The following is a 25,508-nucleotide window of genomic DNA, read 5'->3' as shown; positions in this document are numbered from 1 at the left end:
TGCCAAATTTCTTTGAGTGAATCTTCTCTCTCGCTCTCTCTCCCATTTGGGATTTCAGTTTTCCCATGTTTACAAAGATTTTGTAGATCACACACATTAACGTTTATGTGCACTTTCGCTTTTCTGCATTTGGAAGAAAAATTATAGTAGAGACTCGCTGACCCACTCCCCATTCCCCCCAAGTCACCGCCACTAAAGATTCCACCACAGACAATTTACTCTTTATTGATTAAAAATGAAGGAAACATGCAGCAAAATACAAAGTCAAAAAAAGGGGGGGGTGAGTCAAATATTTTACATCTTCCATAATCTAGCACACGTCGTAAGGAGGAACCTCCATTTATTGATACACTATTATTCTATCCTCCAGATTATTAAACAGTATCAGCTGGCTCTAGGATTTGGTTCGAAACTTAAGCAAAAAACCCAAACAAATCCAACAGTCATTTAGGAACACCATACATTTCACAAACAGCACTGGCACAGGTTACCTTGTGCTCAAGTCGGTCCCTACCACAGGGACCAGGGAATCCTGGGGACCTCAGGAAAGGGGTGCCCCCTGAACCACCCACCACTCCCGGAAAGGAGGGAGGTCTCTCCCTAGGTCACGTGCTGTCCCACCTGGGAAGTTTCTGTTCACTTATTCTCTCAGCATCACTGCGCAAGGCAGCAAGGGAGTCCGCCATACAGCATGCAGAAGAACTCCCGCTGTCCTGCAGCTTGGAGACTCCCAATTCCCAGCAGGGCAAACAATGAACTGGAAGGAGAGAGACCGCCCCAGCCCACTTCTATTGCCGCGCTTGTCCCACTGCCGTCCGAAGGTAATGGCTGGCTGGAGACGCTGAGCAGGAGGATGGGCTGCCGCTTAGCCCCGGCCTGGGCTTTAATCGCCTACAAACAGAAAGCTGCAACAGTGATGCCACACCTTTTGGACTCATAAATAAGTAGATTATGATGGGCTTACTGGACACCAAAACACAGACTCTAGGTGAGCTACTAGTCTTGCGCCAAAGAGGACACTACCTCTTTTTCAAACTTATTCCTACCTCCCTATCTTTATTCCTTCTACCTGCCTCTAAAAAAAAAATAAATACATTTTAAAAAAAAGAAAAAAGGTAAATATTTCCCCAGCAAGCTGATCAACCTTCTTTCCTCTCTCCAGGCTCAGCAGGCTCCCTCCCATTAACAATCCTGCTTGGACCATGGACTTTGGTGTCTGATCAGTAATCTACATTCTTCCCAACCCCCGTCTGAAACCCATCCTCTCTCCTACTCCCCAACATCCGCCCCTTTCCCAACGTGCCTTTGCATCCAGGGTAGGCTAAGAAAGCCTGTGACTAAAACTACAAGCTCCGGATGAAACAAGAACTGTGACAAGTCACCTGTAGGGAGAGCCTTGAGAACTCCAAGAGAAAACCAGGTAAAGCAATATTGCTATTCACAGACCAACAATGCTGGGCGGGCTGGAGCCATCCCTAAGAGGCAGCTCTCCCCTCTTCGCAGGCCAAAGCCCCTCTGTGTGTGGTGTTAAGGCCAGATTGAGGATCCCTTTCATATACAAAGCGTGTTAGGGCTCTTTGCAGTTAGACAAAGGCTGACTGTGAAACAGTAGGAAAAAAAAAATCAACCCCACTGATTATTCACAAATTGCATTATGAGTGCTCTTTTTTAAAACCTAAAGAATAATTTACATTATTTCTGTAGAAAATCAAATGAATACTGTCTAGTCAGAAATCCTAAGTCGCGGCACATGTGGTTTCACGCTCTGCCTTGGGCCAGGGTCAGTGCACTGCAGTGCGGACGCCCCCCAGAGGGTCAGTGCAGGCGAGGGGCAGAGTCAGGTCCTCCCGCCCAGGGTGGTCTCCGTTATTGCTGTAGAAATCTCAGCCTTGCGTTTCCTCAGGACTGGGAGGCCAGGCTAACTGATTTTCATGGGAGGATTGAGGAGCAGTTTTTCTTCAATTTAATTTTTTAAATTCTGAAAATAAATAACTTCCACAATGATATGAGTTATGATTTTTTTTTTCTGCCCAAAAACCACTGCTGGGAAAATTCACTTTAACAAGCCAATACTTGATATTTTCTCTAAAAACAGTTCAAAGTTCCACTTTGAAGGATCCGATGGCTGAAGTTCGACGACAGTCAGATGTTTTGCACCAGCTGAAGTTAAGGCTAGCGACCCTTTCTGGAGGGAATAATGAAGAGGGTGCCTGAGAGCAGCTTCAGCAAAACGCTTAGAAACATCATGAACAAAACTAGAAGACAGTTTAGGCTGCCTCCATCTGAGGCTGTGCTTTTTCCTAACAAAGGTTGCTAGAATTCACATCAGATTAAAATAAAATCCCTAAATTAAATTCTCTGGGCTCCAGCTGAACAATCAACTTGTAATTGCTACGTCAGTGGGTAAAGAGACATCCCAAGGTGCCCACAGCCTGTCAGGTGTGGGAAAAGAGGCAGCACGAGGAAGCCCAATACAGCTGCTACTTTCCACCCAGCGCCATCAATGGAGTAAGGCAAGATGAGCTGAAAGATCTTCTCCTGGGCTGAGGCGCGCGGCCACTTCGAGGATGGAGGGAGATAAGGGACATGTAAGTTGACTAACGGAACTCTGTAAAGGGATGCTGGCCACTAGTGATCCAACTTTTCTTTCCCTGTGGGAAAGGGGGGAATGATGGCAGGACGAACATAAAGAGAGACCTCTAACACTCCTAGCTGGGAAGTTTGCTGCTGGGTTCTTTGGCAGTAGTGGGTGTAGGCCAACAGAAGTAACAGAGATATGCATGTGTGGGATCTTCTGAGGCCTCCTCGTCCAGGGCTGTGATTTAGCTGATGCTGAGCTGGGCAAATCCTATTAGTTTACCATCATCGGGAATATCCGAGCCTTCGACACCAGATGCCTAAGAACCAAACAAAATGAGAAGCTGTGGCTATTTATAAACAAAGTACAGGTAGCAATTCAAACTGATATGGGGATTGTGGGAATGCAGGCGGTAGGGGATCGGTCCGTGGGATACAAACAGAAGGAGATGAAGGTATCTCTTCCAGAAAGGATGGGGCTGGAGTCAAATTAGCTCCCAATCTCTCCTGAGCACAGTCAAGGGCCTGGGGTAGGAGGTTTCCTGGGAGGGCAGAGAAAGAGGGGGCCACTCAAAGGGAGACTTCAGCCCAGGGCCTTGGGGGGTGGCTAAATGAACACAATCCACGATATTTTAAAATTTTCATCACCCAGCCCTGGCCAGTGTGGCTCAGTTGATGAGCATTATCCTGTGCACTGAAAGGTCGCTGGTTCAATTCCCAGTCAGGGCACATGTCCAGGTTGAGGGCACCATCCCCGTTGGGGTGTGTGCAGGAGGCAGCTGATTGATGTTTCTCTCTCACATCAATGTTTTTCTCTCTCCTCTCTTTCCTTTTCCCTTCCTCTCTCTAAAATCAATAAAAACATATTTAAATAAATAAATAAAAGTAAAATTCTCATCATCCAGAGAATATGGAAGCTGGTCTGCAGGGGCTACCAGTGTGTAAAAAGGAAGGTGTTTTAATAAGGAAGAGGAGACGAATACCAGTTTGAAAGTGACAGATCGATTCGACTGAGGTTCTTCCACAATTTTCTGTAAATTAGCTGCCACTGTAATCAAACAAACAGAAAAAGTAATGAGCTTAATCGATCCATTTTCAACCATATTTTAAGAACTTAAATGGTAGTTTTTAATCTTCTATGTACAATTAAAATGGAAACGGAAAGTTTCATCACTCCCCAAAGGAAAGTATCTTTTAAACTCAACTCCAAGCAGCACAAATAAATCTCAAATCATTGTCAAATGAACTTTCTTTAAGATGCTGTATTAACTTAGGAGAGACATTCAGGTTAAATAGGAATGATCTTCCTATTCCAGTGGTCGGCAAACTGCGGCTCGCGAGCCACAGGCGGCTCTTTGGCCCCTTGAGTGTGGCTTTTCCACAAAATACCATGGCCTGGGTGAGTCTATTTTGAAGAAGTGGCGTTAGAAGAAGTTTAAGTTTAAAAAATTTGGCTCTCAAAAGAAATTTCAATCGTTGTACTGTTGATATTTGGCTCTGTTGACTAATGAGTTTGCCAACCACTGGCCTATTCAAACTATGCCCGGGGCCTGTTTCTGTTCTGTCTGTGAGCTAAGAATGTTTAAAAAAGAGAGATTGTACATGACCCACAAAGCCTAAACTATTACTGTCTGGCCCTTTACAGAAAACCTTTACTGATTTGCCCTACACATTGGTCTTTCCCTTCAGTAATCTGTACCTATGGCCTGACTGTACATTTTCTTACTGCCTGCTTTTTCTAGGACTAACTCTAAAGATTTCTGCTTCCCTCTTAGCTCCACAAGGGTAGCGCTCATCCTCCAAAATGGATTAGACATGGCCAAGCTTACTTTAACTTGTAATTTTTAAAAAAATTTCTTTATTGATTAAGGTATCACATATTTGTCCTCATTTAACTTGTAATTTTTGTCATCACTTCTACCAGTCTCCCAGGGACCTGGGTGGGCTTTTCACTATCACCAAAGGTCACAAAGCAAACTCAGGAGTGAAATTTTCTTTTTTGTAAGGATCTGTCCCCAATACTTGTTATTTCAGCCAAGCCAAGAACCATTCCAAGAACCACTGATATGCTCCATGGAATCAAAGCCTGGTTTTCTCGGTCCTAAGTACATAGACAGAGACAGGGGACAGGGCAGAGCGGAGCGGAGTTACCTATGACCAAATCCCTTCCATCGACCAGGCCAGCAGAGATGAGTTCCTGAGAGACGCCCTCCGCTGTATCTGCAAGGACAAAGCAGAAGTGCTCCATTTCTCGTGCTGCATGCCACTGCTAACTCTCCGAGCAGGTGTTGGCACTGCCAGACCTCAGCTGCCAAATCTACAGAACCAAGAAGGCAGGTGGGGGTCTTCCTCCCCCACATGGAGGTTCAACCACTGAGATGACCTCAACTGAGGGATTCTCACAGGTCTAGCTAGAGGGCGAAACCAATACAACCAGATAGCAAATGTGAGCTCAAGGAAAAGGTAATTTTCTCAATAATGGTGTCTTTTCAATGGGACAGCACCTGACAGGGATGCTGCTGAGGAAACTCCTGGCCCAAGGGCAGCCCTGGCCTGTGCCTCCTGAGCTCTGAGACTCGATGGCGAACCTGCAACATCCCCAGGGCTAATAAAACAGGGATTTTTTTCTCTCTCAACTAAATCTTGAAAAAAATAAAATGCAATATCTTGTTTCTGGGATCAAACTCCCATGTTTTTGCTGAAATCTTTTATTATGATGATGATGGCTTTTCTTCATAGCTAATTATTTTGGGTGCTATAAGCTGAGCAATTGTAATGAGAAACTAAAAAGATGAAGACAGAGTAGTCCCAATTACCTCACCCCCAACTGAGTCAGTGATGCTCTCTCCCAAGGGCTGAACCCTGAGCCCCTCAGAGGGGACAGGAGGACCTTGGGAGGGATGTGCACACACCTGTGCAGACGACCACCAATTTGAATTAGTTCTTGAGTATGTGACTCTGCCTGGTTTTTAAAAAGTAGAGCGACTACCCCTCTGTGCATCTGCATCTACTCTCTTCCATAGTTAGTTGCTGATGATATGAGGCAGCAAGAAGGTTAAACGTGGCACAAAGGACAGGTATCTGCTTGCTGCTGGCCACTCCCCAAATCTGAACCCTGAGTAACAAAGGCAATAAGCCATGTTCCAGGGTGAAGTTCATGGCCAGAAACTCTGCACGACAGGCTCAATTTCAGCCTTGGGAGAGATGAGTCTGGAAGCCTCGTTTCTTTCTGCTTTATTGTCAGGAGGATAACCATGTCCAGTGATAAGAGCAAGAACTTTGCTTCTGACAGATCTGGTTTTGAATTCCAGCTACGCCTCTTCCCAGCCAAGTTACTTCACCTGTCTCGATTTCATCATCCATACAATGTGGGTAGTAATCTTTATGTAGGGAGTTGTTTTGAGAATTTAATGAGATAATGTACATTATCAGAGCACAAGTCTGGCCAACAGTAACAGTAAATTAGAACTATACTAATTACTGTTTGTTTTATACAGATGACCACTGAACAACATGGGGGTAGGGTAGGGGCTCTGACCACCAGTGCAGTGGGAAATTCTGGACTACCCCCACAACTTAACTACTAATAGCCTACTGTTGACCGGAAGCCTTACCAATAACATAAACAGAGAAGTAATACATATTTTGTATGTAATATGTATTATATGCTGCAGTCTAATAATAAATTAGAGAAAAGAAAATGTTATTAAGAAAATTATAAGGAAGACAAAATGCATTTACAGTATTCACTAAAAAAATCTGTGCATAAGCAACCCACACAGTTCAAACCCATGTTATTCAGGAGTCACCTGCACTAGATTTCCTAAATGAGGTTGGTTGAAACAAAGTGCATTATTTTATTCATATGCCCCAAACCCTTTTAAATCAGGAATGTTTTCATCATCTTTTAACATAGCAAAACATATTTCAAGGACAAAACTTCACAACACCTCTTACTAAACAAAGCAGCAGTTATTTTATTTCCTGTTTTTTTGATGACTCACCTCTCCCAGGAGTAAATTCGAATCGAATATCATTTAGTTCTTTTTTGGAATTCCTATGAAAAAAACAGAATGTATAAAATCAATTTCTGAATTTATGCACACAGACTCTGTCAACATATATTAGGAAAGCTGTGCCTCAAGACTGTCTTGTTCCCAAAGCTCATATGATTAGTCCTAATGAGATGAGAAAAAAAAATCAGAAGTAAGTTTTAATGGGTGGGTAGGATTTGGGCAGTCCAAGGAGATGGGAAAACAACTGGGCCCATATCGGCAAAGAGTTAACATATGACTCCACAGATTCTAAATGTGACTGGCAAGGAAAAGTTACACACACCACGTATACTGTGCACTGAAATTAACCAGGCTCCCTGGACGTTCTGGTTAAAGGTGGAGAAATTAGAACATTATGTCAACAGCAGATATGTCTGATCACTTAGGACCCAAAACCATTTTATCTAAACAATGCAGAGGGCTTAGGGCTATTTGACAAATACTTGAGGAGTTTCCTGAAATTGTGCTTAAAATACAGCTACTCATCTCCAACACAACCTGCCCCCACATGATTTCATCCCTTGCACCGCCTTCTCCGCACCCTGCATCCAGACTTACACTCTGCGTGTCTACTACCTGAAATTTGTTTTTAGCTATGTTAGTACATAATCCAAATCAACTTCCAACCCAGACTTGATTATCAAGTCAGGCATTTCATTTTCTCTTTTCTCCATATTCTTCCTCAGTAGCTAAGAGTGATATATATATCTTCTCTAATAAAATGGTAATATGCAAATTAACTATCACTCCGCTACATAACCCACGCCCACCAGCCAAGCCACGCCCACCAGCCAATCAGGGCGACTATGCAAATTAACCCCAATCCAAGATGGCTACAGCCACAGAGAGCAAGGTTTCCCAGGTAACAGAGTAAGCCAAGCTTTCCATAGCCGTTGCAGCCTAAGCCTCCACTCAAGCTACAAAGTTTCAATTATAGAAGGTAAACAAATTCAAACAAATGGCGGCAGAATGGAGCTTGAGAGAGCAGGCCAGGGTTGCCGGCGGCAACAGGGGAAGCAAAGCTTTCCGCACACCCTGGCCGGGCCCAACCGCTTAAGGCTACAAAGTTTCAATTGTAGAAGGTGAATTAACTGCCACAGAAATGGCTGCCGCCCGGGAGGGAACAGCAGGCTTGGCTCCGCTCCAGGCTACAAAGTTTCAATTGTAGAAGGAAAATAAATCCCAGATACCAGGGCCTCTGCTTGGGTTGCCAGGGGGCGTGGCCAGCCTGCAAACCACCACAGGCCGCCCCACGCCCCAAGGGAACCCCACCCTGATCCGGGACACCCTTCAGGGCAAACCAGCTGGCCCCCACCCGTGCACCAGGCCTCTATCTTATCTAATAAAAGAGTAATATAAAAATTGATCATCACTGCAACACATAATATAGCTGCCCCCATGTGGTCAAAGATCCTGCCCCCATGTGGACACAAGATGGCCACTACAAGATGGCCAGCAGGAGAGGGCAGTTGGGAGGCACCCGGCCTGCAAGGGAGGGCAGTTGAGAGGGACCAGGCTTGCAAGGGAGGGCAGTTGAGAGGGACCAGGCTTGCAAGGGAGGGCAGTTGGAGGTGATCAACCCTGCAAGAGAGGGCAGTTAGGGGTGACCAGGCTGGCAGAGGAGGGAAGTTGGGGGCAAACAGGCTGGCAGGGGAGCAGTTAAGCATCAACCAGGCTGGCAGCGGAGTGGTTAGGGGGTGATCAGGCTGGCAGGCAGAAGCGGTTAGGGGCAATCAGGAAGGCAGGCAGGCAAGCAGTTGGGAGCCAGCAGTCCTGGATTGTGAGAGGGATGTCCGACTGCCCGTTTAGGCCCGATCCCACCGGGATCGGGCCTAAACGGGCAGTCGGACATCTCTCCAGGAGTCCCAGATTGGAGAGGGTACAGGCTGGGCTGAGGGACAACCCCCCGCCGTGCACGAATTTCGTGCACCGGGCTTCTAGTATATATATATCGTCTGTTGGCTGCATAATTGTTCAATCTATTCTTTCTGAAAGCTGATTCAAAGTAGATCAAACATTTAGCATCACTAGTGATTTAACTGACATGTCAAGCACCAACACCTTTAAAGACAATAATATGCTCTGATCTAAAACTCTTTTGTCATTTAACCTCAAAGTCTTCATCAGAGAGAATAAGAATCTAGCCCCCTCCTCCATAAACAGGACTACAACATAGTCCATTAAAAAACCTAACTGCATCACTTACGAGTACCTTCACCTTCCTGAAGCACATGTCAAATAGAAGTTTTGTACTGTCTACTGACTGCTATAAGGCAGCATAACACATTGTCAAAAAGAGACAAGTGGTATTCTCTAAGTACAATTAAAGTAGGATGGGATTACTAAGACACTCTATTAATTCAGAACTATTTGAGATGAGATAGGGTACACTGCGTAGGCTTTTGTAAAGAAAAGGTAACCAGATCTGCTTTCCTCACATTTATGGCATAATTTCATTGCTCCGAATGGTAAAATCAAAACATTCTCCCAACAGCTCTTGCTACCTCTATCTCTAATTATGGTCATACCAAGAGGATGACTAGGAATTCATATGTGGAAGGAGGAATGAGTCAATATCACTTAGTGAAAGTCTTTTAAAAGTGTTGTACTAGTATAGTTTAAGAAGGCCTGAGCCATCTCATGTGATGCTTCTAAAGCTAAATTGTTTTCAGCCCTGGCCAGGTAGCTCAGTTGGTCAGAGTGTCATCCTAATACACCAGGTTGCAGGTTCAATCTCCAGTCAGGGTACAAACAGGAATCAACTAATGAATGCATAAATACGTGGAACAAAAAAACCTCTCTCTCTTTCTCCCCTCACCCCCATCAATAAATAAAAATAAAGACATTTTTAAAAGTGCATTTATGGCCAAAACCGATTTGGCTCAGTGGATAGAGCGTCGGCCTGCGGACTCAAGGGTCCTAGGTTCGATTCCGGTCAAGGGCATGTACCTTGGTTGCGGGCACATCCTCAGTAGGGGGTGTGCAAGAGGCAGCTGATCGATGTTTCTCTCTCATCGATGTTTCTAACTCTCTATCCCTCTCTCTTCCTCTCTGTAAAAAATCAATAAAATATATTTTAAAAAAAAAGAGAAAAAAAAAGTGCATTTATGAGTAGAAAGAGACTTTATAGCAATACAACATTCACAGCTATTCTGATAAGAATGCTCTGGAATCCTAATCCAACTACCTGCAAAGGGAGAGAGGATTAAAATGAACAGATCGCCACCATGGCACTTCCTGCGAGCAATCTGTCACAGCCCCACCAAGAAGCATCAATTCAGAGCACTTGCTGTAAAAGAGAGAAGCAGACAAAACTGCACACGCAGAAGTTTCCCCTTCATTTTTAAGAAGAAGGCCTTTATTTGCTCTATCGCAATCAGAAAGCACTCCACCCTTGGGTTAGTTGATCTCAGAGTCCATGCTATTTATATGGTCACAATTACAAGACTAATTTTCAGATAAGCCCACTTAGTGCTACTCCCCGAAACACTGTTCTTCAATTAAAGGTCATATTCCTAATCTAAACTACCTACATTGCAAATGCACAATTAGTGGAGAAACAACTGAGAGAATGTACCAGTTCACTGTCAACATCCAGGTCTTCACACTGCTCCTGTTATCTCAGAGTGAAATAATACACCTGCAAGCAAATGCACCCGATGCCGGGAGGACATGCACGCCCATCGGGTTACTCTTGGGCACAGACTATTGGAACAAGGAGTAACTTTCGAAGAGAAAAGAGCGTGTTCAGAGTATTCAGAAGACAAAACAAAACAAAAACGTCGACTGACCTTAATCTTAGTACTAGGCTGATGGGGATCTTGGTTTCTTGTGAACCTGCTCCTGAAGACAGAGCCTAAAAAGCATTGAAAGGTAGAGAGTCACTGCCTGGACTACTAAGCATGGAGGTGACTACTGCTCATCTGCAGAGGAATCGTCCACTTGGCAGCAAGTCTCTCCATCTCCAGGTGAGGCCATCCTGGTCCCTAGGACGTTCCCTGCTGTGGCAGGACATGCACTCCAAGGCAGCAGCGAGAGCTGCATGGCAGCCTGAGTCAACACAATGAGAAAGATAATTCTCAAACCCACATGAAAGTATACACACAGCCACTTCAAATTTTGCACTTTTCCAGATCTGCTTCTCTCTACAAGGGTGAAAAGCATCAAGCTGGGTTCTTCCCTTTAAAAATCTGCCAGTGTATCATATGGCAACACAGGTAGGGTCTAAACTGGCTGCCCCTCAGAAAGCCCCCAACCTGGAGGTTTCAGGTCTCTTACTGGCTAAACTAATCCTTTCTGAAACCTGACAGCCATCTCTTGCTTACACATCCTATTTAAGCTGTTTATAAAGTTAATCCAATCTTTGCATCAGTTTTCTTAAGACAACTGTATCTTTTCCCATACGATGGGCAGAAATGGAAAGCCTGGGTGATGAGGAGGTTACAGGAAGTTAGCACTGTGATGAACTGGAAGCACTCAGTGGTCTCCAAAGGCAGACCAGAGGAAAAAAAATCACAACTTCCATTTTTATTTCTTTCCATCTAAAATGTTAGAAACAAAAAAGAGAAACCTCTAATCTATATAATAAAAGGCCAACCACCATAAGCGTAACAACCAGAACGACCAGAGACCAGAACCACCACGGCCCCTCGCCAGGCTGGCCCCGTTCCCAAGCAAGCAGTTAGGGGTGATCAGGTAGGCAGACGGCCCCGCCCCACAGCAAAGAAAGTGGGAGGCCCAGACCACTGGTGGCAACTCTGTGGCAGGTGTGCCGCTGGCCAGCAATCACCCACAGAGGGAGGCCCAGGCCAGCCAAGCCATCACACCCCACACCTGTTGCCTGCAGAGGGAGGCCACTGGTGGCAGGGGAAGGCGGGGAGGTAGCGCTGCACAGATGGCAAGCAATGGCAGTGGAGGGAGTGGGGCCAGCTGCCTGCAGCCGGGGGAAGGAAAGCCCCAATAGGCTGTGATCTCAGGCCAGGCCTAGGGACCCTACCCAAGGGGTCCTGGATTGTGAGAGGGTGCAGGCTGGGCTGAGGGACCCCCTCCTCCGAGTGCACGAATTTTCGTGCACCAGGCCTCTAGTATATAATAAGTGAATAGACTCTGAAACCTTTACCCTAACCGTGGAGCATAAGCCCCATGTTAGAGACAGTATTTGAGGTTTCTTGAGAAAGGAGTGGGGGCTACACAGCCTGGGGGGTCCAGTGGGGCCCTCATCCCCCGGCTGCTTTCATAAGTCTGTGTGCTCTGGATGATGTGGATTTACAGATTACGTTCCCTCATCTTAATAAAATTAACCCTCATAAAACTGACAAATATCTTAAAAAGAGTAATACTGGAAAACCATGGATTGTAGACAGTATTGTAAGCAAGAGATGGCTGTCAGGTTTCAGAAATTCTCTTTTTGTTCACTTATGTAAACATAAGTGAACAAAAAGAGAACAGTCGACAATTTTCCTAGTGTCAAGATAACTGTCAGCTGCATTCTGAAGTTAAACATAATAAGGATCTAATAAAAAGCTGACAAGAACATTAACCCCCAAATTTTGATGTTTGAAATATTTCCATTGTTAACTTTTTTTTTTTTTTGCTTAAAAACCTGTGTGATCCTTATAAAACTCTCTTATCTGCATACATTTAAAACTGGGGGAAAAGAATTCAAACTTGTTTCAAAATCTACCAAGATATTGACCTTATTATATTAGGTGGTGTCCCACATTCCTCTCTGCTTTTTACATCTTCCCAGTGGCTAACCACTAACGCGTGCCCCTGCTTTACCTGAGCTGTTTTTGCTGGCTCTGCGGGGAGTGGGAGAGAGACTTGAGTTGGCTGTGCAGGCGTCTGCCCAGCTGGCTGAGGTAGATGAGCAGAAATCTCTTCTGGGACTTGAAGTAAAGTGCCCACGGGATCCGATGTTGGAAACAGCTGTAACAAAAGCAACATTGAATGGATATCCTTGAATGTTTCATTCATCACCATTGAGCAAGGTTGTCTTCAATGGTGAACCTCAAAAAACAATGCATTCTTTTGTGTCTGGCTTCTTTCACAGCATACCATAGTTTGTTCAGTGATGCTGCAGCATATATTAGTAGTTCACTTTCTTCTTCTTCAATATAGCAGTTCATTGTATCATACTTACTTTTAACTACATCTATTCTGCGACCTTTGCCCAGAAAAACAGCACATTCAAAATAGCACATACAGATTTAAGTACGCAATACAAAATTATACAAGCTACATTTTTCTATGTCTAGGGACTTTCCATTACTTATAAAGAAAGACAACCAACCAATAATTCCTTAACATACCTGAAATGCTTTTCAAAATGGATATGAAAAAAAAAATGGATATGAAACTTTATGACTAACAGATATTATATATATTAATTTGCATGTTTGAAATATTTCTACATTTTAATTATGTAACTTGGAGAAGAAAAGTTAGTGAAAAGAAATCAAATTTAGAGTTAAAAGAGAAAAAATAATTAGAAGGACAAGAAGAGAGGGCTAACAGCTCATAATATATAAGCAAAATCAAGGAGACCAGGAAGTAAAATTTTGTGTTCATTTAGCTTCAAAAGCTACTCATTGGTTCTGCATTTTGATAGAAAAACAGAACTTCAAGATTAGTTTTCAAAATGTTAATATAATTATTAACACTTTTCAAAATGAAGCATGTACATATATATTTACCAAAAATAAAGACAGAAACAGAGTAATGAGAGGATGTGGAGAAACTGGAACCTTGTGCATTGCAGGTGGGGATGTAAAACAGTGCAGCAACTAGGGAAAACAGTATGGTGGTTCCTCAAAAACTTAAAAATAGAATGATCATAGGATCCAACAATTCCCTTCTGGGTACAGACCCGAAAGAATTGAAAGTAGGAACTTCAATAGGTATTTGTGCAGCCATTTTCATAGGAATTTTGTTAACAATAGTCAAAAGATGGAAGTAATCCAAGTGTTACCAACAGATGAATGGATAAACAAATGTCGTATATACATACAATGGACTATTATTCAGCCTTAAAAAGGAAGGAAGAAAATTCTGATACATGTTAATATATGAACACTCAGAGCATTATGCTAAATGAAATAAGTCTATCACAAAAAGACAAATACTGTATGATTCCACTTATATGAGGTATCTAGAGTAGTCAAATTTAGAGACATAAAGTAGATGGTGGTTGCCAGGAGCTGGGGAGAGGAGAGAATGAACAGCTATTGGGGACAGAGTTTCAGTTTTGCAAGATGAAAAAATTCTGGAGATGGATGGTGATGATGGTTGCATAACAGTGTGAATGTACTTAATGCCACTGAACTGTACATTTAAAAATGGTTAAGATGGTAAATTTTATGTTATGGGTATTTTACCATAATTTAAAAATCAACAACAAAGCAATGAGCATGAGAATGTAAGTATGAGCATGGGAGAAGGAACAAGAAGAAGACTAAAAAGAAAAACTCGCCGAAACCGGTTTGGCTCAGTGGATAGAGCGTCGGTCTGCGGACTGGAAGATCCCAGGTTCGATTCCGGTCAAGGGCATGTACATTGGTTGCGGGCACATCCCCGGTGGGGGGCGTGCAGGAGGCAGCTGGTCGATGTTTCTCTCTCATCGATGTCTCTAGCTCTCTATCCCTTTCCCTTCCTCTCTGTGAAAAACCAATAAAATAAAATTAAAAAAAAGAAAAAAGAAAAACTCTATAATCTCTAAAATACCCCCTCATTCAATTTCAGAGAAACTAAAATTAGTCAAGGTAGGTTAAGCAAGAGAATAACTATCTTAAATTCTGAGTAATTACAAAAACAAAAGTTATTTCTTGCACACACTTCCTGTCTACCTCTGCCAACAGAGGCTAAGTTAGGTATCATCTTTATTCAGGGATGAAGGTCATGGTGGCAGAGGCAGGGAGCTCAGGGAACATTTCACTGGCCAAAGTAACTGCCACGGCCATGCATAACTTCCAGGGGCAGGAAAATGCAATTCTATGATGTACCAAGAAGCCAGGAATCTTCATGAACAGTGGTTCTAACATAAATTGTCAGATATGGCCTATTAATATGGTGAAGTACAGTATTTCTTTTCAGTCTTGAACAACACACCACTATGTACACAAATCCTGTACATATCCGGTACCCAAATTGTATACTATACACACTAAAGGAGTGGAAAAAATAGTTACTTTTAAGCATAGGCAAGAACAAATTGGTTTAAGAGCAAGGTGTGTTGCCAGTAAACCAAATATTGAGCTCAGGATGCAGACTTTGACAGATGGAAGAATGTATGACAGAAAGCACATAAGAAATGATTATTCTCTTCAGGTAATGAGCATAGGGTAGCCAAGCTGAACAGGATTCTAGGATTCTCTACTACAATGAGGCAGTAACCACAGACAAGTGAAGAGGCTAGGAAAAAATCCAAAAACTCAAGGTGGCATATACAAATTCCTGGCCAGGTTAATGCAAAAAGACTACTTCACATTTCAAGCAGCCCAAGCCCAACAAGTAATTCATAAAGCCAAGTAAGCAAGGAAGAACAGTCTGGACGCTCCGGCCAACTTTTACAATGAGTGCAATGGCGCCAATTTACTGCAGAGGCTGTCCATTCAAACGCAGAATTGTTATCTCTGATCAAATCTGTCTTGTTTAGGTTCTCATTCCCAATTGGACAAATATAAAATACTAGAGGCCCGGTGCATGAAATTCATGCAAGGGGCTCGGCCCTCGCGGTGCCAGCAGCCCCGGCTTCATCAGGAAGGTTGTCCAGACAGTCTTCAGGACGGTTGTTCTGCTGTTTGGTCTAATTAGCATATTAGCTCTTTATTATATAGGATTATATATAGGATGTGCTTAACATTAAAACCAAACCCAAACAAAAGCCCATATACTTTAACAATTCAATAATCTCAACTACATACCTCAGAACTTGATAATTCTTTCACTCGAGGAGACTAAAAGAAATACAAAAAAAGAAGGCTTGTTAACTCAAAACTCGGGTTACTCAGTCAGTTCCAAACTGCACAGAAGGCTGAATCGCAAGTGAACTCCATTTCATTCTGATCCACACATTAACTCACCGGCAACTCTAGTGAAAGTTTTCTGGAAAAAGAAAACTGTCGTGACTATTGTATTCTTTGTCCAGGTGGCCTGTACTTATGGTATCTGAAGAGCTCACAACTTGAAGTTTATAAACAAACATAATGAGACTGAGTTCTCAGACAGCAGGAAGGTCACATTTTTCAAAGCACAACTTTCTACTAATTATGAACATATGTGTGTAATATACCAGACCAAATGTCAACCTTCAAGCTAATATTTAATAATTCTCAACACAGGGTAATTATGATTATGGGCTTTAATGAAGAAAACTCTTGAGCCATAATTGAAAAACCAATTATAATCTACCATATGAAAATCTAAGCTAAAGTTATTTAATAAATCAAAACAGTTAGTAGTAATTCTGGATACTATTGGGGAATGAAAAATTTTTTTATCTCTAAACAAATACCAACTTATGGTAAATTCTACCAAATATGGATTTAGACTACTTAAAAGGTCAGTTTGGGTTTGTTTTAAAATTCTCATCACCATTTTATTAAAGATAATCAAGGTTTAGGTAATAGCTAATGTATCACAGCAAGAATATGGCCAACCTCAAACCTTGTTTAAAAAAAACAACTTTATATTTGGAAAAAATGTCAAACTTACCTAAAGAACAATACAAAGAACACCAGTGTACCCTTTACCCAGATTCACCTATTAATAGTATTTATTCCTCATCTGCTTTATTGTTTCAATGCTCACTTTCTCTTTTTAAATATACACATATATAATACACATAATATATATTATATATTTAGTATATTATATATATTTATCAATTAATAGATAATAATATTTATTAATAAATAGCTGTTTACCACTGAATAGTCACTGTATTTCTTAATAGGGATATTCTCTTACATAACACTACTGAAGTTACCAACTTCAGTAAATTTTACGATAATACTTTTATTTATCATCCATAACCCAACTTTTTTCAACCTCATAATATCCTTTATAGCCTGTTTTTCTTCCAGTATAGGATGAACTCTAGGATCATGTATTGCAGTGAGCAGTCATGTCTCTTTAGGTTGCTTCTATCTGGCACATAAATATTTTTGAAGAATACCCCCCACACACACTTTATTTGAATAGAATGCTCCTGATGTGTGGTTTGTCTAATGGTTCCTCTGGATTTAGACTAATTATATGAATTCCCAGCTGGAATTCTACAGTGTTGTGTCCTTCCTAGGGTTTCATATCTTAGGGAAGCACACGCTCGTCTGCCCCTCTTTAGTGATGTTCATTTTAATCATCTGTCCAGGCAATTTTTGATTTCTCCAGTATGCAGGAACTATTTTGTATCTTGCAACTAAAAGGCACTCTGTGAAGAGACACTTTAATTAAAACCATGTAAATATCTTGCTCATCAAAATATTCTCCTATACTTAGCATCTGTTGACGATACTTGCCTGATCTAATCTTTATGACTGCTTTATGGTGGCTGTAAAATGATAATTTTCCCTCTACAACACTCCTCAACATTTACCAGTCAGCACTGGCAGTTCATTACAATGAAAAAAACCATTCCTTTCCCCCATTTATTGTTGTGGACTCAATAAATTATTTATAATTTACTACTGCATTTATGGTTTTAATGGTTAAATTCTTGCTGATTTGGCCACTGGGAGATCCGTCAACCAGGCTCATGTATTATTATAATTTTTCTTTTAATAAAAAATATTTACTTTCTGACAAAAGAAGGTATTCCAAATTCATCTTGTATATTATCTGCGTAAGCCCTGTAATCAGCCGTTTCCCCAAGAAACCTTCGTTCTTAAAAGCAGGCAAAAATATACCACTGGCCACTACTCATCCCACAAAAGGTTCTGACCAGTCAAGGCTATAATGACCTCAAACATTAATATTTCCTACACACACTGTTTGTATTAGCTCACTGATTCTCTTCATTTTTTATAAATTCTTTTCTCAGTTTCATTTTGTAGTTTCTATTGCTTGCCTTCAAGTTCATTAATCTTTTCTTGTACAGTGTCTAATCTGCTATTCCCATCGGATCTATTTTCTACCTCAGATATCACAATAGTCTATAAATCTAATTTTGTGTTTGTTTCCTATTCTTGTGGTTGAGCCCTAAAATCAATTTGAGGCATTAAATTTAGGCAACAGTGATAAAACAAATGAAAACAAGACCCCTATCTTCACTGCTTCTAGCAAAAACTGGCATACACACATCATCATCATCATCATCAACAAGGATATATCAACTAGATATAAGAAGAGATGAGATGCACTATTACTTTTCAGGTAGGAGTTTAGCAGACCTCAGGGTCAATGTTTCTATTATTATTAGTCTTTCAAGGTCACTAATCTTTTCTTTGCAATGCATAATCAGCCACTAATCCCTCCCAGTGTATGTTCATCTTAGACATTGTAGTTTTCATCTCTAGACTTGGGTCATTTGTATGTGCCCTAAATATTATCATATTCAAACAGACCTGCCAGTTCACTTCTTTCTCCATGTAAAATCAATTGGGCTCCTGATGTTGATAAGTTGTTCAAGAAAATTCTGTCACTAACACTTGGATTTTTTATATTTTAGGTGGGTAGGGTGACCAGAATTACAGAATAAGTATTATCTCAAAGGCTTCAGACAAAAAGATAGCACTCTAGCTGAAGCATATAGTTTCACCAAGCTTACCCTGAGTTGTGAAATTGCTGCTTTCCCTTCCTCACTTTCTTCATCAAACTCATCATCACTCCACTCCCAGCCGCCATCTTCTGTCTTATGGAGACGGCCACTGGAACCTGGTACTCTCCGAACCTGCTCATTGGAAGAGAGACACAAGTTAGGATAATGCTGACATTTATTATATAGAAAAGTCAATCATATTCTCCTCTCCTTACACTACTTCAACACAACAGGTATCATTCTCCCTGTAAGTATCCTCCAGCCCTCGCTGGCTCTGCTCTGTTCATAATCTCCTCTCTTTCTTTACTCATAACCACTACTTTCCCTATACTTCTATGCTCTAAACTCGAACATCATCCAAGTCCTTATGTGAAGTCATAATTTTATTTAAAAATCACAATTATACCTATACAGTTTTAAGAGCACTATAGCTGTGTAAGTTTTGTTAAGAAAAACAACAATCTCATATTTTTCATCCTTTTCACAATAAACAACCATTTTCAACGCATTTTAGCTTATTCTTTTGGATTGTATTTTCATCTCTCTATGTAACATGGTCTCATTATTACCCCTGGAGTTTTTTGATTTTAGAAAATATCTATTGGACTTCCCACTATGGAAGTTGAGAATTTAACCCTATTATCAACACTCTACTCTTTTCTCAAGATATATTATTTTGGTTAAATCAATATTCAGTGTTTACATAACCTGATTACATAATTGATACAGCTGAGCCTTACTGTACATTATAATTACTTTTCTTTCCTGCATAACATTTTTGTTTTCCCTGAAGCTAATATTTGCTGATCTCTATGTACTTGTCAAATTTATCCCCCAATTCTCTCCCAGCTATGTAAATCTTCTCCCAACACATTCATACACATTAGGTCTTCTGCATCAGCGGCATCTTCTTGAGGAAGACTCCAACCAGAGCCTCCTGATCTGCTCCCCCAGAAAGGTTTCACACCAGGTCTAGTACTTCTGATCTCACTCTACCATCATCCAGAGGACCATGCTTTCTGAATCATGTGACTTCCCTAGTCTTGGTTTAGGCACTTTCTCCACTATTATTAGCCTGGCTCACTTACTAAAGCCATGCATTTCTAAACATATCTTTATTCCATCTCTGCATCTCACTGATAGTTTGCCTGTTAAGAGACAGTCTGGGTCAGAAATTATTTTCTTTGATAATGTTGAACATAACTGCTCCATTGTGATCTGGTTCCCAGAGGCGCTACTGAGGTCATTCTGACTCCTGACCCTGATTCTGACTCCTGCTCCTGTCTGTGATCATTCCTGCTTCTCCGACAAGCTTTTTGCTTCCAGTATTCTGAGTTATTATGGTCGTGGGCCTCAGTGTTGGTCTATTTTCATTCATTGTGCTGGGTACTTGGGCTCTTTCAATCTGGAAATTCATGACCACTAGTTTTAGAAATTTTTCCAGAATTATTTCTTCAATAATTTCCTTTCTTCTGGGTTGTTTTTTTGTTGTTGTTGGTTTTAGTTCTCTTTTTCTGGAATTCATTTTACTCATCTGTTGAATCTTTTTAAATGATCCTCTTACTGTTCTTGTCTTTTCTCTCCTGTTATCTATTTCTTGGCCTTTTAGCTCTATTTTCTGGGAAACTTCCTAAACTTGACTCTACAGCTTTTGTACTGAATTTTTTCATTTCTCCTATAATGTTTTCAATTTCCAAGAGCTTTTTGTTGGTGGTGCTGCCATCCTCTAAATGCTCTTTTTTTCATTGAGATACTAGAGGCCCAATGCACAAAATTCATGCAAGAGTAGGCCTTCCTTCCCCCGGCTGCCGGCACCAACTTCGCTCTGGCACCCAGGACCTGGGCTTCCCTCACAGCCCCGGCTACATCTGGAAGGTCGTCTGAAAGGCTGTCTGGTCTAAGTAGCATATTATGCTTTTATTATTATAGATTATTATAGATAACTCATATACCATACAGTTAACCCATTTAAGGTATATACCAGTAATTCAATCATTTTATTCAGAATTGTAAAACCATCTCCACAATTAAATTTAGATTTTCATCACTTCCTCCCCACCCCACCCCCCAAAACCCATACTCATTATCAGTCACTGCCTATTTCTTTAAAATCCCTCCAGTCCTAGGCAACCACTAATCTACTTTGTCTCTATAAATTTGCCTAGTCTGAGCATTTCACATAAGTGGAATCTCACAATATGCGGCCTTCTGTAACTGATTTCTTTCAATTAGCATAATTTTTTAAAGGCTCATGCTTGTTATGGCATGTATTAGTACGTCATTCTTTTCTTTTTGCATTAAACAGATGCATGACATGTTACATATCCATTCATCAGTAGATGGACATTCAGGTTGTTTACACTTTTTAGTTACTATGAATAATGCTGCTATGAACATTTGAGGCAGCTCAGACTAGGCAAATGTTTTTGTGTGTACATGTTTTCAATTCTCTTAGATATGCCAAGAAGTGGAACTGTTGAGTCATGTGGCAGCTTTGTTTAGCCTTTTGGAGAACTGCCAGACTACTTTCTAAAGCGGCTGCACCATTTTACATTTCCATTAATGTGTGAGGGTTCCAATTTCTCCACATCTATATCAACATTTGCTATTGTCTGTCTTTTTTATTACAGTCATTCTAGTGGATATGAAGTGGTATCTTCAATACTTTTGTATGGTGTAAGGAAAGAGCCCAACCTCACAACTCACTCTGGTAGTTGCAAATAGTGATTTAACACAGTTTAGAATTAATTCATCAATAGCAGATAGCAGAGTAATGTGTAGGCATTCAGTAGATTAATGACATTTACTGAATGAATGTATCAAAGAATGATAAAGAAAGGGCTGAAAGAAAATGAGTAATACTCAGACTGTTAACAAAGTATTATTTTTTTCTTTTTATTGATTTTTATTTTAGAGAGAGATGGAGAGAAACCGATTGGTTGCCTCCTGTATGCACCCCAACCAGGAACTGAACCTGCAACCTGGGTAAGTGCCCTGACCAGGAATCGAACCAGTGACCTTTTGGTTCATGAGACCACACTCAACCAACTGAGCCACACCAGCCAGGGCAACAAAGTATTACTTTCAAAATGCAAAAGTAACCCTGGCCAGTTTGGCTCAGTGGATAGAGCATTAGCCTCCGGACTGAAGGGTCCCAGGTTTGATTCCGGTCAAGGGCATGTGTCTTGGTTGCGGGCACATCCCTGGTGGGGGGTGTGCAGGAGGCAGCTGATGGATGTTTCTCTCTCATCGATGTTTTTAACTATCTATCCCTCTCCCTACCTCTCTGTAAAAAATCAATAAAATATGTTTTTTAAAAAAAATGCAAAAGTAAATCTACTCAATGCAATTTCCTAGGAAAACCAAGTTAAATACCCACCTTTTTAGCTCTTTCAGAAATGGTTGGTGCTCTCTGCAATAATTTTTCTTGAAGAAATTCTTTATTCTGGAGAGGAAAAATAAGTATTTTTTTCTTATAACAAGTTTTTATTGGCAAAGAAGTTTTTATTAACAAAGAAATTAAAATATGACAAATTAACTGTTTTATAAAGAAGTTCAAGAAACACATCCATTTTTTATTCTGAAGCTCCTTTAGGATATTGCTAACATGGGTTTATACACTGAGACAGCTTTAGTGTATTGTTAGGAACCATTATCTATGAAAAGTTTGCTTTATACCATATGTCCTTTGGGATCATGGTCCCATACTTCCAACTATAGTAACATCCCACTTATCAGACATCTTTATGAAATAAGATGTTTAGTAATTTAGTAGTAAACCTTGAAATGAGAGTTCACTATTTTTCATAGATTATATTTATAATGGCAAAATTTAACATTCATTGTTCCTGTTATAAGTTTAATCTATTGACATTTAAATTAATTTATATGAAAAATAAATTTACTTATTCTAAATCATGTATCTTAATTACCAAAGACTGTAAAAATGGCACCCTCTGCAATTATTTGATCTACTACTACCATTCTTCTAAACACAATCATATTAACATAGTACAGCTTCTGAGCAGTGAACCTACTTTAGGTAACTGAGGAAGATAAAATGAACACAAAAATCAGAAGTTAGAAATTCCTACCTTTGCTTTTTGGAAAAATTTGTTCCTCAACAATTCTGCTGCTGTTGGTCTAAAACCAGAAAAGAAAGTTTTTATAGTTAATTCAAATATAATGTGGGTTTTTATCTTCAAAACTGAGAAAATGATTTCTTAAGCAGTAAGATAAAAATCAGTATACTTCACTTTCCTTAACCTGCTTAAAATAAAGAAGTAGGATAAACTTAGTATAAGATATTAAATAGAATAAAAATTCATGTAGAAATGTCCTGATAATAATTATTGTAGGTTCTCTGACAAAGTCATTGGGTGAAATTTCTTTTTGGAAGCATGATTTCTCAGTGGCTTCCAATACATTTGCTATTTAATATTATTTCCCAAGAAGTAGGATAGAAAATGTTTCCTTTAACTAGGCATAAAAATACATCTAGACACCGATAGCAGTGTGGTGATAGCCAGGGGGTTGGAGGGGCAGGGCGGTGCTGGGTGGAGCTGGGCAAAGTAGGAAGAAATGGAGACATCTGTAATAGTGTCAACAATCAAAATAAGTATTTTTAAAAGAAAAAAAAATACATCTAAACTCACAAAGTCCTCTGCTTCTTGCTATGTGGCTGCCTGCTAGCCTTCAACTTAGGAAGCTACATATTAAAAACTAGTAGCCCTATGCATGAATCCGTGCACCAGTAGGTCGCTGCCGCCCTCCTATAGCTCTCCGCCCGCTGCCCCGCCCTCCTGTAGCTCCCTCAACCCCCTCCTCATAGCTTGCTGCCCTGCCCCTCCTGTAGCTCTCTGCCTCCCACTTGCTTGCTGCCCTGCCCCCTCCTGTAGCTCTCCACTGCCCTCTTGTAGTTCGCTGCCCCACCCTCCTGCAGATCCGTGATCTGGTCCTTACGCCTTAGGGCGTAACAGATAATTAGCATATTCCTCTCTTATTATATTAAAAATAGATTTCTCCATTTCCCTTAAAAAATACTCTACATTTAATAGATATTCCCCAAATTTAATCTAAACTCAATTTTACTCAACTGTGCAGAGTCTTACTTCCTTCATTTGAGTAAAGGCATCATTACCAACTTTACAAATTTTTAACTGAGTATGACTGAGAATAAAGAACAAGCAATACTATACTTAAGAGCCTGGTCCTGATTACACCACACACCTACCATGTAATCCTGAGCAAATCACTTCTCTAAGGTTCAGGATCACCAGGTCAATTCTCTAAAAACAGTGGTTCTTAAAGGTTGCCATGAATTATATCTGGGAGCTGAAAAAAAAATCCTGATGCCTAGGCTGCACCCCACACCACTTAGAGGGGAACCAGTGGGGCAAACCCAGGGATCATTAGTTGTTCAAATTCTCCAGGCGATTCCCATGTGCACTCAAGCTTGAGAACCAGGGCCTCAAAGGATTTCTATAAAGAGTAACAGACAGAATAAATGCACACTGACCACAGTCATTACCATTCCTATTTTTTCATTCAGTCAAGTTTTCAATATGTTCGATAAATTGTTTGTACAATATTGCTTCTTATAATTCATTCCTTTCTCCTAGGATCGTTTCCTTCTTTCTAAATACAATTCATAAGAGTTCTTTAAGTGCTAAAACATGACTGGAAAACGTAATCTTTGTCTGGAAAATATCTTAATTCTATGTTTAATTCTTGAATGTTAATTTGATTAGTTGGAGAATTCTGGGTTATTGTCTCTCAGCATTATGCTAGTATATTCTGGCCTCAACTGTTATTATTGGGGAAGTGGCTAATGGTCTACTGGCCATTCCCCAGTAGGTAATCTGTTCCCTCAGTGTGCATTTAAATAAGAGTTTCTATTTGCCTCTGTGTCCTGAAGTTTCCTGACCATGTGTCCAAGTGGAAAAGGGGAATGCTGCTTGGAATTTTGGGAGATGGTCTTTAACCTGAGGATATAGGTATATCAATTCTAGAATATTCTCAGCTATTATTTCCTTGAATATTGTATCTCCCACATTCTTTCTAATCCTTCCTGTAAAGTCCATAGGTACATATATGTAAATGTGTATACATACTAGGTGTACCGGTTAATAATAACTGATTTTGTAATCAAAGAAAACACGATAATTTCAAGAGAAACATCAAAAGTGCTTTATTCAAAGTAATGTCCATCGCTAGCTACACACTGCCCCATCTTTCAGGTAATTTGTAGATACAGTCCCAATAGAACTTTTCTTGTTTTGAGGCAAACCATTCAGAGACCCAATTTTCCACTTCTTCGTATGTTTTGAAGTGCTACTCAGAAAGTGCATGTGCCATTGATCGGAACAAGTAGTAATCTGAAGGAGCAAGGTCTGGTGAATATAGCGGATGGGTTAATACTTCCCAGGCAAGATCTTTTAACATGTCTTTAACTGGTTTTGAAGTGTGTGATGGTGCATCATCATGAAGCAAAATTACTTTGCCGTGTCTTCTGGAACATTCTGACCGTTTCACGATCAAAGCATGGTTCAAATTGATTACTTGTTGTCGGTATCGATCAGTATTAATGGTTTCACCAGGTTTTAGAAGCTCATAATACACCACACCTTCCTGATCACACCAAATGCAGAGCATTGTCTTCTTTCTGAAGCGATTTGGCCTTGCAGTCGATGTTGATGGTTGACCTGGATCAACCCATGATTTTGTGCCTTTGGGATTCTCAAAAAAATCCACTTTGCATCACCAGTCACAATTCGATGCAAAAAAGACTTTCTTTCGTGCCGTTGAAGCAACATTTTACTGATGACTTTTCGATTTTCCATTTGTCTTTCATTTAGTTGATGTGGCACCCGTTTTCCTTCCTTTAAAATCTTTACCATTGCTTGTAAATGATCGAAAATTGTTTGCTGAGCAACGTTTAATCTTTCGGCAAGTTGTTTTTGAGTTTGACACGCATCTTCATCCAATAATGCTTGTAATTGTTGGTCTTCAAACTTTTTCGGTTGACCTGGATGTTCTTTGTCTTTCACGTAGAATAATCACTTTTAAAGCATTAAGCCAGCGTTCACAAGTATCTTGAGTTGGAGCATGTTCACCATAAG

At 40.6% G+C, this 25,508-nt stretch overlaps 1 protein-coding gene across 1 annotated transcript in view; it reads right to left on the bottom strand.

Annotated features, from left to right (window-relative positions):
• Positions 1-215: 215 nt before the first annotated feature.
• OXSR1 (oxidative stress responsive kinase 1) overlaps positions 216-25,508 on the bottom strand; it is a 77,526-nt gene continuing 52,233 nt past the window's right edge. The window contains exons 9-18 of the mRNA XM_079794414.1: positions 22,482-22,530; positions 21,767-21,832; positions 18,397-18,519; positions 15,554-15,586; positions 12,414-12,560; positions 10,424-10,488; positions 6,582-6,634; positions 4,729-4,797; positions 3,561-3,625; positions 216-2,897 (exon numbers count right to left, since the gene is read on the bottom strand). Coding sequence (XP_079650540.1) covers positions 2,823-2,897; positions 3,561-3,625; positions 4,729-4,797; positions 6,582-6,634; positions 10,424-10,488; positions 12,414-12,560; positions 15,554-15,586; positions 18,397-18,519; positions 21,767-21,832; positions 22,482-22,530 — 745 coding nt within the window. The 3' untranslated portion in view covers positions 216-2,822. The remainder of the gene's footprint in view (positions 2,898-3,560; positions 3,626-4,728; positions 4,798-6,581; positions 6,635-10,423; positions 10,489-12,413; positions 12,561-15,553; positions 15,587-18,396; positions 18,520-21,766; positions 21,833-22,481; positions 22,531-25,508) is intronic.

The sequence above is a fragment of the Cnephaeus nilssonii genome (assembly GCF_951640355.1).
Source record: "Cnephaeus nilssonii genome assembly, chromosome: 17".
NCBI classification, from domain to species: domain Eukaryota; kingdom Metazoa; phylum Chordata; class Mammalia; order Chiroptera; family Vespertilionidae; genus Cnephaeus; species Cnephaeus nilssonii.
This window is presented reverse-complemented; position numbering and strand designations above follow the sequence as displayed.